The sequence below is a fragment of the Bufo bufo genome, chromosome 3 (assembly GCF_905171765.1).
Source record: "Bufo bufo chromosome 3, aBufBuf1.1, whole genome shotgun sequence".
NCBI classification, from domain to species: Eukaryota; Metazoa; Chordata; class Amphibia; order Anura; family Bufonidae; genus Bufo; species Bufo bufo.
The window spans coordinates 185,006,167-185,023,092 of record NC_053391.1 but is presented as its reverse complement, the minus strand read 5'-3'; the positions used below and the strand labels follow the sequence as shown (position 1 = coordinate 185,023,092).

Genomic DNA, 16,926 nt, shown 5'->3' with positions numbered 1-16,926 from the left:
GCATCTTTTCCACAATGTAGGTGGGGAGTGGGCAGTAGGAGGTGGGCCAAAGTGCCTGGCGCACATTAGACAAAATATACGCCAGCAAGGAAGCGCTAGAGCACAAAACTCACAACAATATGCCAGAATAATTACCTCTTAATAATTCCGCATCATTAGCCAGCGGAGTTTACTATCAAGACTTAACTCTTAAAGGGGTATTCTCATCTGAGACAATGAGGGCATATTGCTAGGATATGGCCCATTGTCTGATAGGTGTGGGTCTCCGAAACGGAGCCCCGAAAGTGGTGGAGGGTGCACTGTGCGTGCGCAGCTGCCCTCCATTCATTTCTATGGGGCAGTCGAAAATAGGCAAGCACTGGCTCGGCTATTTCCGTCAGGCCCATAGAAGTGAATGGGAGCAGTGGCCGGTAATGCGCGGTGCGCTCCTACTCACTTCTATGCGGAGAACGTTTGCTGGTGGTCGGACCGGAGTCTATTTTTCACCACCTTCCCCCGCTCTGTTCTCGATATAGGTGCAGGGCCCATCGGTGGGACCCACACCTATCAGACAATGGGGACATATCCAAGCGATATGCCCCCATTGTCTCAGATGAGACAACTCCTTTAACTTAAGAAACTCTAGTCTCAATACATTCCCCTCATGGTCTCTTGAGAGTGTATGTAGAACCACATCTGCCTCTATAGCACTGGCCTTAAGGTCAGGGTTTAAAGGGGTTGTGCAATGCTACGATATTGATGACCTATTCTCGGGATAGGTCATCAATATCAGATCAGCTTATCAGATCAGCTGGGGTCCAATTTCCGATCAGCTGCATGCCTTTTTTCCTTGTAATTATAATTACTCGTCCCATTCAAGTGAAGGGGAAGATCAGCTGTAATTAGTTTGCATTGCGGCTATAATCTAGTCGGCGTCTAGTTAAAAAAAGGAAGAAGAAGCAGCACAAGCACCACGGCCTGATCGTCTGGTGTCCTGGGAGTCGGACTCCCGCTGATCTGATATTGATGACCCTGTCCTAAAGGTCCCTTTAACACGGGACAACGATCTAGCAGATTGTCGGGAAGGAAGCGTTCCTTCCTGACAATCTGCTGATCGCTAGCGGAGGAGACCGCTGCATTTACATGCATGGGGAGGAGCGATCACTAATGCCATTGCTCTTCCCCATACTGTCTGGTTGTTTCCCGGCAGCAGATCGTGTTTACACGGCACAGTCTGGCCCTGGGAAACTGCTGCACAAAAGATACAATTACCCGATGAACGAGTGCAATGTTTGTTTATTGTGTAATCGCCGCTGCATTTACACAGCAAGATCATTGCTAACAAGTGTTACTAGTAACGCTGGTTAGCGATGATTGTTTTAATTGACGGCCCGTGTAAAGGGCCCATAAGGGTAGGTCATCAATATCATAACACTGCACAACCCTATAAGGTTCCTTTGACATGGCCAGATGTACGGCCATAATGAGTGCTGATCTGTAGTAAAACACTTGAATACGTTTTTGTTTACAGCGGACGCACAATCGTTACTACTATCATTTATCCCTCATACTCTTATCATTTGTCCCCCGTACACTTTATGTCGAAAGCACATTCCTTATTTTTTAAGATAAAACATTTACCAATAACAAAAAAAAGCTATTCTTACCTGTCGAATTCCCATGGCACATGTGCCACCACGCCGCCGCTCCCTGATGGACTTTGATGTGACCTTATACCCACATGAGCCCTGGCAGCCATTCACTGGCCTCAGCAGTATACGGTATCAGAAAACTGGAAAGGTAGGCTTCCCAACACAGTTCTATAAAAGACAAGCAATAATCCTTATGAAAACTAAACCTGCAATAAATAAAGACTAAATAATTCAGAGTAGGGGGTCCACCAGGAAAATGTCCAAAATGCACGTTATGAGATGATAAGAGTACAACAATATAACATATAAGAAACCCTCTTATCCAATAGGAATAAGGCACAAAAAATCTGAATACAACATAATATTTGTAATAATTAATTAGTAATAATTGGTTAATGATTCCTTCAGGAAGAGAATGCTGAATTAGAATCTTAATATATGTAACCAAAATGAAGTGGGCCAAACCGTGGGTCAGTGGGGTCCACACGATTTACTGTGCCTTGTGCTTTTATATCTCTCCTATTAGAAACTGTTCTTTTTATATCTTTTGCGCACTTCTGGGCCTAGTCAATACAATCAATACGAAGAAAGCTTGTGGCCACTACTCCATTCCCCAGAAAACAGATAATGTTACAGCTCCTTGGAGAAGCCATCGTTAAAATGTAACGTTATCCGCATTATACTGAATGCAAACTGAGATTTCAAACTCTGAGTAAAAATAATACATCAAAATGAGCTGAAATGTTGGTATAAATGTGCACAATCCCGTTATTGTAAAGCTATGTAAGAAAATAATAAAACTGTATTTTTTGTACGTATATGAGAGAGAGAGTAGATGACAGCCTTCCGAAAAAGACCTCATGTATAAAATGGTGTCTGCTAATAGTGTCCTATAACGTTAGGACATCTAAGAAATAGAGTCTACCCCCAATAACACAGCCGATCCTTTAAGGGTATGTGTCATCAGAAAATTACGTTTTTATGTTAAACATTCTTTTCTACATTTGTGGTGATTTTTGTTTTAAAGGGGTTTTCAGAGAAACTGATGACCGATCCTCAGGATAGGTCATCAGTATCTGATCGGTGGAGGTCCGACACCCAGGATACCCGCCGATCAGCTGTTTGAGTGACGACGCGTTCATTGGTCGCGTGGACCATGTGCAGCTCAGTACAATTCAAGTGAATGGGGCTGAGCTGCAATACCAAGCACAGCTGCTGTACTATGTACGGTACTATGCTTGGTAAGCTGAGAGAAGGCAGCTGATCGTCGTGGGTCCCGGGTGTCGGACCCCTACAGATCAGATACTGATCACCTATCCTGGGGATAGGTCATCAGTAAAAAAAAATCGTTAAACTCTTAATTTTTCCATGTCACTGTATCTCACAGGGCACACCGATCATGCCTAGAAAACACCCCCATACAAGTCAGTGGTCCATAGTGTCTATGAACCATGGTGGCTGCCCTGAAAGAACAGAAAGTCTTGACATATTTGATAGGGACACAGAACATTTTAAAAATCACTAAAAATTCTGAAAAAAATATATGGTTAACATAAAAATGTGACTTGAAGAACAGTTCATTTTCTGATGACACATTCTCTTTAATCAGAATACTAAATGCTTTTTCTTACTTTCTACAAATTAACTGGTTTTATCTCTCGGCTAATATACCGCATGCTGGTAATTACAAGTACTACACACAATGGGTTAATATAATCTATTAATAATATATATATAATAATATGATCTATTACTGGATAGAGTTAGTTCCTGCAAGAGTTTATTGGTGGCATTAAATTGCTTTATTAAAGGGGTTATCCTATGACTGATGTGAAAAATGAAAATCAGACATCATATAGGACATGACAATCTCTTTGTAACAAACCTAAAACCAGCCCTGTACCTCACATGGATCCAGAGATCTCCACATTCACTGCTCCGATTGCTCTGCTAGATTCTCTTCAGCCTGAAAGCCCAGGGGTGTGTCCTTTCTGCTGCAGCTCTCCCCTGTAAGGCCTCATGCACACAAACGTATTTTCTTTCCGTGTCCGCTATGTTTTTTCCGTATATGGAACCATTCATTAAAATGGGTCCGCAAAAAAAAACGGAAGTTACTCCCTGTGCCTTCCGTTTCCGTATGTCCGTATTTCAGTTCCGCAGAAAAATAGAACATGTCCTATTATTGTCCGCATAACAAGCATAGTACTGTTCTATCAGGGGCCAGCTGTTCCGTTCTGCAAAATACGGAATGCACACGGACGTCATCCGTTTTTTTTTGCGGATCCGTTTCTTGCAGACCGCAAAATACATACGGTCATGTGCATGAGGCCTAACTGACACAGCTTTTAAGAGAACATATGGCTGGGGGCAGATGAAGATTTAAACTGAACATGTTTGACCAGCTCAGTGAGACAGAAAAAAAAATAAGAACAAACAGCAGGTGGCGCTATACAGATACATTTTATTGAACAGCTCACTGGTTATATTACATTTTTAATTACATGCAATTACAAAAGTATTCAGATCCAGGTGCTGGTTTGGAAAATGTAGAATATGTTTCGTGACACAACCCCTTTAAGTTCGGACTTTCTGGAAAATAAATCGGAATTTTGTGCCATATGTAAAATAACGGGGTGATTTTATCATAGGATACCTGTGAAAGGTAAACAGTTTTACTATATTCTATTTAATGTACTTGTATTTCCAGCTAGGAAAAGAGAAATTTCATAAATCGCAACATTTTGGCTACTCTAATGATGTCTCCATGTTACTGGGAGAAGACAAGCCAGGGATTGGAGGAGAACTGCTTCCTGGACAGAGGTTAAAGCCTAAATTCAGTGTCTTCCCCCGAGGAGTGGGTAGTGATGCTCCATCTTGGGTAGCTTTTGACAAACAGGTTTGTATTGGTGTTGTCCTTATGTGTATGATGAGAAGAACCTGAGAATCATATTTACATGTCTCATACCTCCCGACTTTCTAAATGAACAAAGATGGAAAGATGTTGTGCACTAGGCCACGCCTCTAACTCCGCCCAAAGCATAACTATGCACCGAATCCAAACCAGCCCTCTTAATGCCCCCACATAATAATTATTCCCCCTTCATGCCACTAAACAGTATTCATGCCCACATTGTGCCCCCTCACAGAATTATGCCCAGCTGTGCCCTCAGTAATACTCCCTGTTATGTGCCTCCATTAATATGCTCAGATGTGCCCCCAGTAATATGCCCTGTTATGTGCCCCCAGTAATATGCCCAGTTATGTGCCCCCATTAATATGCCCAGATGTGCCCCCAGTAATATGCCCTGTTATGTACCCCCAGTAATATGCCCAGCTGTGCCCCCAGTAATATGCCCAGTTATGTGCCCCCAGTAATAAGTCTAGCTGTGCCCCAGTAATATGCCCTGTTATGTGCCCCCAGTAATATGCCCAGCTGTGCCCCCAGTAATATGCCCAGCTGTGCCCTCAGTAATATGCCCTGTCATGTACCCCCCAGTAATATGCCCAGTTATGTGCCCCCAGTAATATGCCCAGCTGTGCCCCCAGTAATATGTCCAGCTATGTGCCCTCAGTAATATGCCCAGTTATGTGCCCCCAGTAATAAGTCCAACTGTGCCCCAGTAATATGCCCTGTTATGTGCCCCCAGTAATATGCCCAGCTGTGCCCCCAGTAATATGCCTAGCTGTGCCCCCAGTAATATGCCCAGCTGTGTCCCCAGTAATATGTCCAGCTATGTGCCCCCAGTAATATGCCCAGTTATGTGCCCCCAGTAATATGCCCAGCTGTGCCCCCAGTAGTATGCCCAGCCGTGCCCCCAGTAATATGTCCTGCTATGTGCCCCCAGTAATATGCCCAGTTATGTGCCCCCAGTAATAAGTCCAGCTGTGCCCCAGTAATATGCCCAGCTATGTGCCCCCAGTAATATGCCCAGCAGTGCCCCGAGTAGTATGTCCAGTTATGTGCTCCTCACAGAAAGTAAAAAAATAAACACCACATACTTACCTTGTTCCTAGCAGCAGCAGAACATCGGCTGCTCTGGTCTGTGGAGGAGGCGGAGCCGAGGCTGACTGCTGGCCAGCCCCGCCCCCTGCAGGGGAGAGGAATGATGTAGCAGGGAGCCGTCTCTGTCTCTGCTTCATCATAATACAGGCAACTGTCTCTGCTTCCTATGGAAGCGTGGACAGCTGCCAGAAAGCGGGACATAGCTTCCCCGTACCAGGACAGCGGGACAGCCACTGAAATCCGGGACTGTCCCGCCGGATCCGGGATGGTTTGGAGGTATGATGTATTGTGCCTTCTTCTTTTAGAGGAGTTTCAGTTTTAATGGAAACTTGTTTGTTGAATATTTTGTTTCCTTACCAATCTCATGATCTCCCTCCTGACATAATGGCTTGCGACAATGTATCCGTTTACCCAAAATCTACCATTCTGAAGTCCAGAATGTTTAGTACAGGATACAATTATATCTAAAGGCCCCCGTACACATTTGACTATTGTCCTCGGCCAATAATCTAATGTGTATTGGGACCTCGTCTCCCCCCAGATAATGTCAGGGAGGGAAGGATCAGGCAATTGGAAACAAATATACACCTAGACGAAAAAACAGCGAATGTGTATGGAAGAGGAGTAATAACTGTCAACCGAGCAGAACTAGGACTGTAGCGGCGTTCTCATTGATGTAAAGAATAATTCACTGACAGCAAGCATAGATCTTCATACTGTTTTTAAAACTTGTATAACGTTTCATAGTATTATGATTAAAGGGATCTTCCAAGTAGATGAAATTATCCTCTATTCACAAGATAGGGAATAAGCAGGGGCGTAGCTATAGGGGGTGCAGAGGTAGAAGTCGCTACCGGGCCCAGGAGCCTGAGGGGCCCAAAGACCCTTGTGCCACATAAGACACTGGCATTATAGAAAGTGCATACTGGTTAATTTACACCTCTGGCTGGAGGGAAGGGGTTAGGTTAAGAATTTGGCATGAGGTGGTGCCCTTTCAATGTTTGCCTCAGGCAGCAGGAAGGCTACGTGCTCCTCTGCCCCTTGCCAACAAGCACTGAGGGACGGGGGCCCAAGCTGAACTCTTGCACCAGGGCCCATGAGCTTTTAGCTACGCCCCTGGGAATAAGCATTAGATCTATGGGGGTCTGACCACTGAGACCCCCACTGACCATGAGAACAGGGTCCCTGTACCCTCAAAATGAATGGAGCAGCAGATCAAGCATGTGCACAGCCGCTCCATTCATTCTCTATGGGACTGGCAGAGATAGCAGAGTGCCAGCAGTTGGCTATATACTGGCAGTGCCACATAGATGAATAGAGGGGCAGATCTCATGCTTGACTTGTCTCGCCACATTCATTTCTTGGGTACAGGGTCCCCATTCTCATGATCAGTGAGGGTCTCAGCGGTTTGACCCCCACTAATCTAATAGTTATAATATTAACTATTATAATAATTAGTGTGATTAGATCTGAAGTCGGTTCTTTCAAACCTTTGTTTGAACGTTGTACGGAGATAAGTCTCCGTACAGAGTTCAAATGTATGGGCTTCACGGAGGTGAAATTTCTTATGTCCAAAGTCTCACAAGACTTCGTTGGTCCAAATCTGCTGACAGATGCCTTTAACTTTTAGTACCCAAAGAGTGGAAAACCCCTTTAATAACTGATGCATGGTGGCATAATCTACCTTGAATGTTGTTATCCAAGAGTCAGACAGACCACCCAGAGTGGCCGACAGACTGTGGAGATCATACTTACCTGGTCCCTGCTGCTGGGTTCGGGGTGTAACACTCCCAGGCCGACTCTTCCTCTTCCTGCTGCTCTGAGATCAACATCCGTTCATGGGGGAAGGACATGAGCACTGCAGCCAATCACAGGTCGCAGTGGTAACCTGCTCCTCTTGCGTCACATGACCAGTTGTGATTCAAGGGGGGCAGGTCACCGCTGCGGTCTGTGATTGGCTGCAACAGTCACATGTCCCCCCCCCTTCCTCAATGGATGTTAATCTCATCGTGACTGGAACAGCCTGCTTGGGAATGTTGCACACCAAACTCAGAGGCGGAGACCAGGTAAGTATGATCTCCACCACGGGTCCTCCACACCGTGAGGTCTGTCTGACTCTTGGATAACCCCTTTCACATTGGATAAACTGTAATGTTATATATAAAACGTATTTATATGTCAGTTTCATTTTTTTTTAACTCGATTTCAGGTGTTATCCTTTGAAGCATATTTTGAAGAAGAAGTTCATCAGAGGAGGGAAGAAGTTTACCGTATCCGGCAGTGTAAAATATATTTCTACCTTGAAGATGACACAATTCAAGTAGTAGAACCCGAACTGAAAAACAGTGGAATTCCTCAGGGTTTGTATTGATAAAAAAAAAAAAATGTAATTAACTTATTTCACATGTATAGACCTCATGTGGCCACACATTTAGCCTATGGGTCTGTGAGGCCCTGTATTCTTCACTAGAGGCATTGCTCCATAATATGGCATACAGTGGAGCTCAACAGTAATTGATTGGACTTTAAGGCAGTGTTTTCACATACTTTTTTATGTGCTTCACCTTTACTTGCAGAGAAACTGCAGCAATTTGTGGCAGAACCAAAGCAGTAAACATTTAACATTAGTAGTATACCATCCAAATTGGCACTGTTTGGTGGTAAACTTAGGACAGGTCTACAACAATGTCAATTGCCACTGGTTGGGTACCACTGCTTCAAGGAGAGACAGTACCCTGCCTAAGCTCAGATGATTGGTGGCACACTTACGTGTTCGTATAAATGCTTATTCCCGATATTGGCGCGGTGATCTGCCCATGTAAATGGATGGACCCATACACACAGCTTCAATCAGTCCTCTTACCGGCCCACAGTACGAGAAATCATATCAACGGCTTTTCTTTTTCACTTAAGGTACAATAATCCGACGTCATCGTATTCCACTTCCACCCCCTAACGATGACCAGTTTTACACTGTGGATCATTTCAACATCAACAAAGTCATTGTGTTTTACTCAAGAACTTTCAAGATTGTAAACTGTGATGAATTTACTAGAAACTTTCTACAGAAGCTTGGAGTCAGAATAAATGCACCAGGGTCAATTCCAGCAGACCCCTACTCAACTATTCGCAAACAGGTAAAAACATCTGCAAATACGATGTCTAATTCCCCAAGAAGGTTTTACCGTTTAACATTTTTAGGGAAATATTTTTTTAAAGATGAATGTGTGTGCTTGTCTTCTGCCATCAACTACTGGTTGACATTAACACCTTAAGGACCCTGACATGTGTCACTTTATGTGGTGATATCTTTAAAACTTTTTTACTTATCCAGGCAATTATGAGAATGTTTTCTCGTCACATATTGTACTTCATGACAGTGGTAATATTGAGTCAAAAAATTTCATTTTTATTTATAAAAAAATACCAAATTTACAAAAACAATTGGAAAAATTTGCAAATTTAAATTTCTCCACTTTTATAATAGATAGCAATAACTCCAAAAATAGTTATTACTTTACATTCCCCATCTGTCTACTTCATGTTTGGATTATTTTGTGAATGGCATTTTATTTTTTGGGGACGTTAGAAGGATTAGAAGTTTAGAAGCAAATCTTGACATTTTTCAGAAAATTTCCCAAACCCACTTTTTAACCCCTTTGGGACACAGCCTTATTTCACCTTAAGGACCAGGCCATTTTTTGCAAATCTGACCAGTGTCAATTTAAGTGGTGATAACTTTAAAACGCTTTGACTTATCCAGGCCATTCTGAGATTATTTTTTCGTCACATATTGTACTTCATGACACTGGTAAAATGAAGTAAAAAAAAAAAAATTATTTATAAAAAAATACCAAATTTACCAAAAATTTGTAAAAAATTGCAAATTTCCAAGTTTCAATACCTCCAGTAATACCTCCAAAAATAGTTATTACTTTACATTCCCAATATGTCTACTTCATGTTTGGATCATTTTGGGAATTATATTTTATTTTTTGGGGCTGTTACAAGGCTTAGAAGTTTAGAAGCAAATCTTTAAGTTTTTCAGAAATTTTCAAAAACCCAATTTTTAGGGACCAATTCAGGTCTGAAGTCACTTTGCGAGCCTTACATAATAGAAACCACCCAAAAATGACCCCATTCTAGAAACTACACCCCTCAAGGTATTCAAAACTGATTTTACAAACTTTGTTAACCCTTTAGGTGTTCCACAAGAATTAATGGAAAATAGAGATACAATTTCAAAATTTCACTTTTTTGGCAGATTTTCCATTTTAATTTTTTTTTCCAAGTTACAAAGCAAGGTTTAACAGCCAAACCAAACTCAATATTTATGGCCCTGATTCTGTAGTTTACAGAAACACCCCATATGTGGTCGTAAACCGCTGTACGGGCACACGGCAGTGCGCAGAAGGAAAGGAATGCCATACGGTTTTTGGAAATTCAGGTTTTGCTGGACTGGTTTTTTTGACACCATGTCCCATTTGAAGCCCCCCTGATGCACCCCTAGAGTAGAAACTCCATAAAAGTGACCCCATCTAAGAAACTACACCTCTCAAGGTATTCAAAACTGATTTTACAAATGTCGTTAACCCTTTAGGTGTTCCACAAGAATTAATGGAAAATAGAGATACAATTTAAAAATGTCACTTTTTTGGCAGATTTTCCATTTTAATATTTTTTTTCCAGTTACAAAGCAGGGGTTAGCAGCCAAACCAAACTCAGTATTTATGGCCCTGATTCTGTAGTTTACAGAAACACCCCATATGTGGTCGTAAACCGCTGTACGGGCACACGGCAGTGCGCAGAAGGAAAGGAATGCCATACGGTTTTTGGAAGGCAGGTTTTGCTGGACTGGTTTTGTTGACATCATGTCCCATTTGAAGCCCCCCTGATGCACCCCTAGAGTAGAAACTCCATAAAAGTGACCCCCTCTAAGAAACTACACCCCTCAAGGTTTATGGCCCTGATTCTGTAGTTTACAGAAACAACCCATATGTGGTCGTAAACAGTGGCGTATCTATCACGAGGCAAACAAGGCATTTGCCTAGAGTGGCACTTGCCAATGGGGCGGCAAAATGCCTTGTTTTCCCCTTGTCCCATCCGTCTTATACGCCGGTATACTCAGATCCGATGGTATATTCTAACCCCCAGGCGTTCCCATGGTGACGGGGACGCTTGCCTGGGGGTTAGAATATACCATCGGATCTGAGTTTTCACGATCTCAGTGAGATTGTGAAAACTCAAATCTGATGGTATATTCTAACCCCCAGGCGTTTCCATGGCGACAGGGACGCTTGCCTGGAGGTTAGAATGTACAGGGCCACGCCGCTCACAGGAGTACATTTATCAACTGTAATCAGTAACTTTAACTTTAATCATCACTGAGCTCTTTACTTGGATACCTTACTCTTAGCTCCGGTAACAGCAGGCAGTGCGGGCGGCGCTCACTCACTGACGTTACGCGCCTGCTCCTCCCACTAGGCGGCGCAGGCGCGTGACGTCAGTGAGTGAGCGCCGCCCGCACTGCCTGCTGTTACCGAAGCTAAGAGTAAGGTATCTAAGTAAAGAGATCAGCGATGATTAAAGTTAAAGTTACTGATTACAGTTTATAAATGTACTCCTGTGAGCGTAGGGGAGGGGGATCTGTGGATGGCACTGCTTAGGGGAGGGGGATCTGTGGATGTCACTGTTTAGGGGGGATCTGTGGATGTCACTGTTTAGGGGGGAGATCTGTGGATGGCACTGTTTAGGGGAGGGGGATCTGTGGATGGCACTGTTTAGGGGGGAGATCTGTGGATGGCACTGTTTAGGGGAGGGGGATCTGTGGATGGCACTGTTTAGGTGAGGGGTATCTGTGGATGGCACTGTTTAGGGGAAGGGGATCTGTGCATGGCACTGTTTAGGGGGGGATCTGTGGATGGCACTGTTTAGGGGAGGGGGATCTGTGGATAGCACTGTTTAGGGGGGGGGGGTCTGTGGATGGCACTGTTTAGATGGGATCTGTGGATGGCACTGTTTAGGGGAGGGGGATCTGTGGATGGCACTGTTTAAGGGAGGGGGATCTGTGGATGGCACTGTTTAGGGGAGGTGGATCTGTGGATGGCACTGTTTAGGGGGATCTGTGGATGGCACTGTTTAGGGGAGTGGGATCTGTGGATGGCACTGTTTAGGGGAGGGGGATCTGTGGATGGCACTGTTTAGGGGAGGGGGATTTGTGGATGGCACTGTTTAGGGGAGGGGTATCTGTGGATGGCACTGTTTAGGGGAAGGGGATCTGTTCATGGCACTGTTTATGGGGGGATCTGTGGATGGCACTGTTTAGGGGAGGGGGATCTGTGGATGGCACTATTTAGGGGAGGGGGATCTATGGATGGCACTGTTTAGGGGAGGGGAATCTGTGGATAGCACTGTTTAGGGGGGATCTGTGGATGGCACTGTTTAGGGGAGGGGGATCTGTGGATGGCACTGTTTAAGGGAGGGGGATCTGTGGATGGAACTGTTTAGGGGAGGGGGATCTGTGGATGGCACTGTTTAGGGGAGGGGGATTTGTGGATGGCACTGTTTAGGTGAGGGGGATCTGTGGATGGCACTGTTTAGGGGGGATCTGTGGATGGCACTGTTTAGGGGGGAATCTGTGGATGGCACTGTTTAGGGGAGGGGGATCTGTGGATGGCACTGTTTAGGGGGGGGATCTGTGGATGGCACTGTTTAGATAGGATCTGTGGATGGCACTGTTTAGGGGAGGGGGATCTGTGGATGGCACTGTTTAAGGGAGGGGGATCTGTGGATGGCACTGTTTAGGGGAGGTGGATCTGTGGATGGCACTGTTTAGGGGGATCTGTGGATGGCACTGTTTAGGGGAGTGGGATCTGTGGATGGCACTGTTTAGGGGAGGGGGATCTGTGGATGGCACTGTTTAGGGGAGGGGGATTTGTGGATGGCACTGTTTAGGGGAGGGGGATCTGTGGATGGCACTGTTTAGGGGGATCTGTGGATGGCACTGTTTAGGGGGGATCTGTGGATGGCACTGTTTAGGGGGGGGATCTGTGGATGGCACTGTTTAGGGGAAGGGGATCTATTGATGGCACTGTTTAGGGGGATCTATTGATGGCACTGTTTAGGGGGATCTGTGGATGGCACTGTTTAGGGGAGGGGGATCTGTGGATGGCACTGTTTAAGGGAGGGGGATCTGTGGCTGAAACTTTTTAGGGGAGGGGGATCTGTGGATGGCACTGTTTAGGGGAGGTGGATCTGTGGATGGCACTGTTTTGGGGGGATCTGTGGATGGCACTGTTTAGGGGAGTGGGATCTGTGGATGGCACTGTTTAGGGGAGGGGGATCTGTGGATGGCACTGTTTAGGGGAGTGGGATCTGTGGATGGCACTGTTTAGGGGAGTGGGATCTGTGGATGGCACTGTTTAGGGGAGGGGGATCTGTGGATGGCACTGTTTAGGGGGGATCTGTGGATGACACATAGGAAGGGGTGAAGTTTAGAGAGGAAGGGGTTTGGCCTTGACAGGAAGGGATGGGTCAAATTTATATTAGGGGGGTGCCCGAGTTTTGTCTCGCCTAGGGCAGCACAAAACCAAGATACACCACTGGTCGTAAACTGCTGTACGGGCACGCGGCAGGGCGCAGAAGGAAAGGAATGCCATACGGTTTTTGGAAGGCAGATTTTGCTGGACTGTTTTTATTGACACCATGTCCCATTTGAAGCCCCCCTGATGCACCCCTAGAGTAGAAACTCCAAAAAAGTGACCCCATTTTAGAAACTACGGGATATGGTGGCAGTATTGTTGGTACTAGTTTAGGGTACATATGATTTTTTGTTGCTCTATATTACACTTTTTGTGAGGCAAGGTAACAGGAAATAGCGGTTTTGGCACTGTTTATATTTTGTTATTTACAACATTCATCTAACAGGTTAGATCATGTGATATTTTTATAGACCAGGTTGTCACGGATGCGGCGATACCTAATATGTATACTTTTTTTTTTATTTATGTAAGTTTTACACAATGATTTCTTTTTGGAAGCAAAAAAAAATCATGTTTTTGTGTTTTTGTGGATGGAACTGTTTAGGGGAGGGGGATCTGTGGATGGCACTGTTTAGGGGAGGGGGATCTGTGGATGGCACTGTTTAGGTGAGGGGGATCTGTGGATGGCACTGTTTAGGGGGGATCTGTGGATGGCACTGTTTAGGGGGGAATCTGTGGATGGCACTGTTTAGGGGAGCGGGATCTGTGGATGGCACTGTTTAGGGGGGGGGATCTGTGGATGGCACTGTTTAGGGGAGGGGGATCTGTGGATGGCACTGTTTAAGGGATGGGGATCTGTGGATGGCACTGTTTAGGGGAGGTGGATCTGTGGATGGCACTGTTTAGGGGGATCTGTGGATGGCACTGTTTAGGGGAGTGGGATCTGTGGATGGCACTGTTTAGGGGAGGGTGATCTGTGGATGGCACTGTTTAGGGGAGGGGGATCTGTGGATGGCACTGTTTAGGGGAGGGGTATCTGTGGATGGCACTGTTTAGGGGAGGGGTATCTGTGGATGGCACTGTTTAGGGGAAGGGGATCTGTGCATGGCACTGTTTAGGGGGGGATCTGTGGATGGCACTGTTAAGGGGAGGGGGATCTGTGGATGGCACTATTTAGGGGAGGGGGATCTATGGATGGCACTGTTTAGGGGAGGGGAATCTGTGGATAGCACTGTTTAGGGGGGATCTGTGGATGGCACTGTTTAGGGGAGGGGAATCTGTGGATGGCACTGTTTAAGGGAGGGGGATCTGTGGATGGAACTGTTTAGGGGAGGGGGATCTGTGGATGGCACTGTTTAGGGGAGGGGGATCTGTGGATGGCACTGTTTAGGTGAGGGGGATCTGTGGATGGCACTGTTTAGGGGGATCTGTGGATGGCACTGTTTAGGGGGGAATCTGTGGATGGCACTGTTTAGGGGAGGGGGATCTGTGGATGGCACTGTTTAGGGGGGGGGGGGGATCTGTGGATGGCACTGTTTAGATGGGATCTGTGGATGGCACTGTTTAGGGGAGGGGGATCTGTGGATGGCACTGTTTAAGGGAGGGGGATCTGTGGATGGCACTGTTTAGGGGAGGTGGATCTGTGGATGGCACTGTTTAGGGGAGGTGGATCTGTGGATGGCACTGTTTAGGGGGGGGGATCTGTGGATGGCACTGTTTAGGGGAGTGGGATCTGTGGATGGCACTGTTTAGGGGAGGGGGATCTGTGGATGGCACTGTTTAGGGGAGTGGGATCTGTGGATGGCACTGTTTAGGGGAGGGGGATCTGTGGATGGCACTGTTTAGGGGGGATCTGTGGATGACACATAGGAAGGGGTGAAGTTTAGAGAGGAAGGGGTTTGGCCTTGACAGGAAGGGATGGGTCAAATTTATATTAGGGGGGTGCCCGAGTTTAGTCTCGCCTAGGGCAGCACAAAACCAAGATACACCACTGGTCGTAAACTGCTGTACGGGCACACGGCAGGGCGCAGAAGGAAAGGAATGCCATACGGTTTTTGGAAGGCAGATTTTGCTGGACTGTTTTTATTGACACCATGTCCCATTTGAAGCCCCCCTGATGCACCCCTAGAGTAGAAACTCCAAAAAAGTGACCCCATTTTAGAAACTACGGGATATGGTGGCAGTATTGTTGGTACTAGTTTAGGGTACATATGATTTTTTGTTGCTCTATATTACACTTTTTGTGAGGCAAGGTAACAGGAAATAGCGGTTTTGGTACTGTTTATATTTTGTTATTTACAACATTCATCTAACAGGTTAGATCATGTGATATTTTTATAGACCAGGTTGTCACGGATGCGGCGATACCTAATATGTATACTTTTTTTTTATTTATGTAAGTTTTACACAATGATTTCTTTTTTGAAGCAAATAAAATCATGTTTTTGTGTTTCCATAGTCTGAGAGACATAATTTTTTCAGTTTTTGGGCGATTACCTTAGGTAGGGTATGATTTTTGCGGAATGAGATGACGCTTTTATTGGCACTATTTTGGGGTGCGTGTGACTTTTTGATCGCTTGCTATTACACTTTTTGTGGTGTAAGGTGACAAAAAATGGTTTATTTAGCACAGTTTTTATTTTTTATGGTGTTCATCTGAGGGGTTAGGTTATGTGATATTTTTATAGAGACGGTCGATACGGACGCGGCGATACCTTATATTTATACTTTTTTTTTATTTATATAAGTTTTATACAATAACAGCTTTTTTAAAACAAAAAAAATGATGTTTTAGTGTCTCCATATTCTGAGCCATAGTTTTTTTTTATTTTTTGGGCGATTGTCTCAGGTAGGGGCTCATGTTTTGCGGGATGAGGGGACGGTTAGATCGGTACTATTTTGGTGGGCAAACGCCTTTTTGATCGCTTGCTGTTTCCCTTTTTGTGATGTAAGGTGACAAAAAAATGGTTTATTTAGCACAGTTTTTTTTTTTTTTTTACGGTGTTCATCTGAGGGGCTAGGTCATGTGATATGTTTATAGAGCCGGTCGATACGGACGCGGCGATACCTAATATGTGTACTTTTTTTTTCTCCCTATTATTTACCAATTTTTTTTAACTTTATTTGGGGAAAATGACGTTTTTGTTTATTTTTACTTAAAACGTTAAATTTTTTGGGGGGAAAACTTTATTTTTTCAACTTTTTTTTTCACTTTATTTTTTTCCCACTTTGGGACTTGAACTTTTGGGGGTCTAATCCCTTTACAATGCATTCCAATACTTCAATACCCACCGGACCCCCCTGTGCATTCCAATACTCCAATACCCACGGGACCCCCCTGCGCATTTAGCCAAGGTGCCGCCAGGCGGCGGTGATCGGAAATACACATGACGTACCTGTACATGACGTACCTGTACATGACGTACATGTATCCTTAAGTACCAGGACAATATTTTTATATAGCCGGTTGATACGGACGCGTCGATACCTAATATGTCTACTTTTCTTTTTTTCCCTATTTTTGACAATTTTCTTTTTACTTTATTTTGGGAAAACTTTATTTTTTTAACTTCTTTTTTCACTTTATTTTTTGTCCCAGTATGGGACTTCAACATTTCAGGGTCTGATCCCTTTTTCAATACAGCACAATATATTCGTATTGTGCTGTATTGAACTGTCAGTGTCTTACACTGTAAGACGCTAACAGTTGCCTGTTCAAGGGCTGCCATAGCAACCATCTGGTCCCCGTCACCGCAGCACTGGGACCTGATGGGGATGTACAAGCTGCCGCAAACCCCCTGTATGCGAGGCA

At 44.8% G+C, this 16,926-nt stretch overlaps 1 protein-coding gene across 2 annotated transcripts in view; it reads left to right on the top strand.

Annotated features, from left to right (window-relative positions):
* Window positions 1-16,926, top strand: part of EFHC2 (EF-hand domain containing 2) — a 103,362-nt gene that overhangs the window by 11,935 nt on the left and 74,501 nt on the right. For both annotated transcript variants that reach the window (XM_040421837.1, XM_040421836.1), the window contains exons 2-4: window positions 4,339-4,527; window positions 7,844-7,994; window positions 8,548-8,771. In XM_040421837.1, the coding sequence (XP_040277771.1) occupies window positions 4,339-4,527; window positions 7,844-7,994; window positions 8,548-8,771 (564 nt within the window). The remainder of the gene's footprint in view (window positions 1-4,338; window positions 4,528-7,843; window positions 7,995-8,547; window positions 8,772-16,926) is intronic.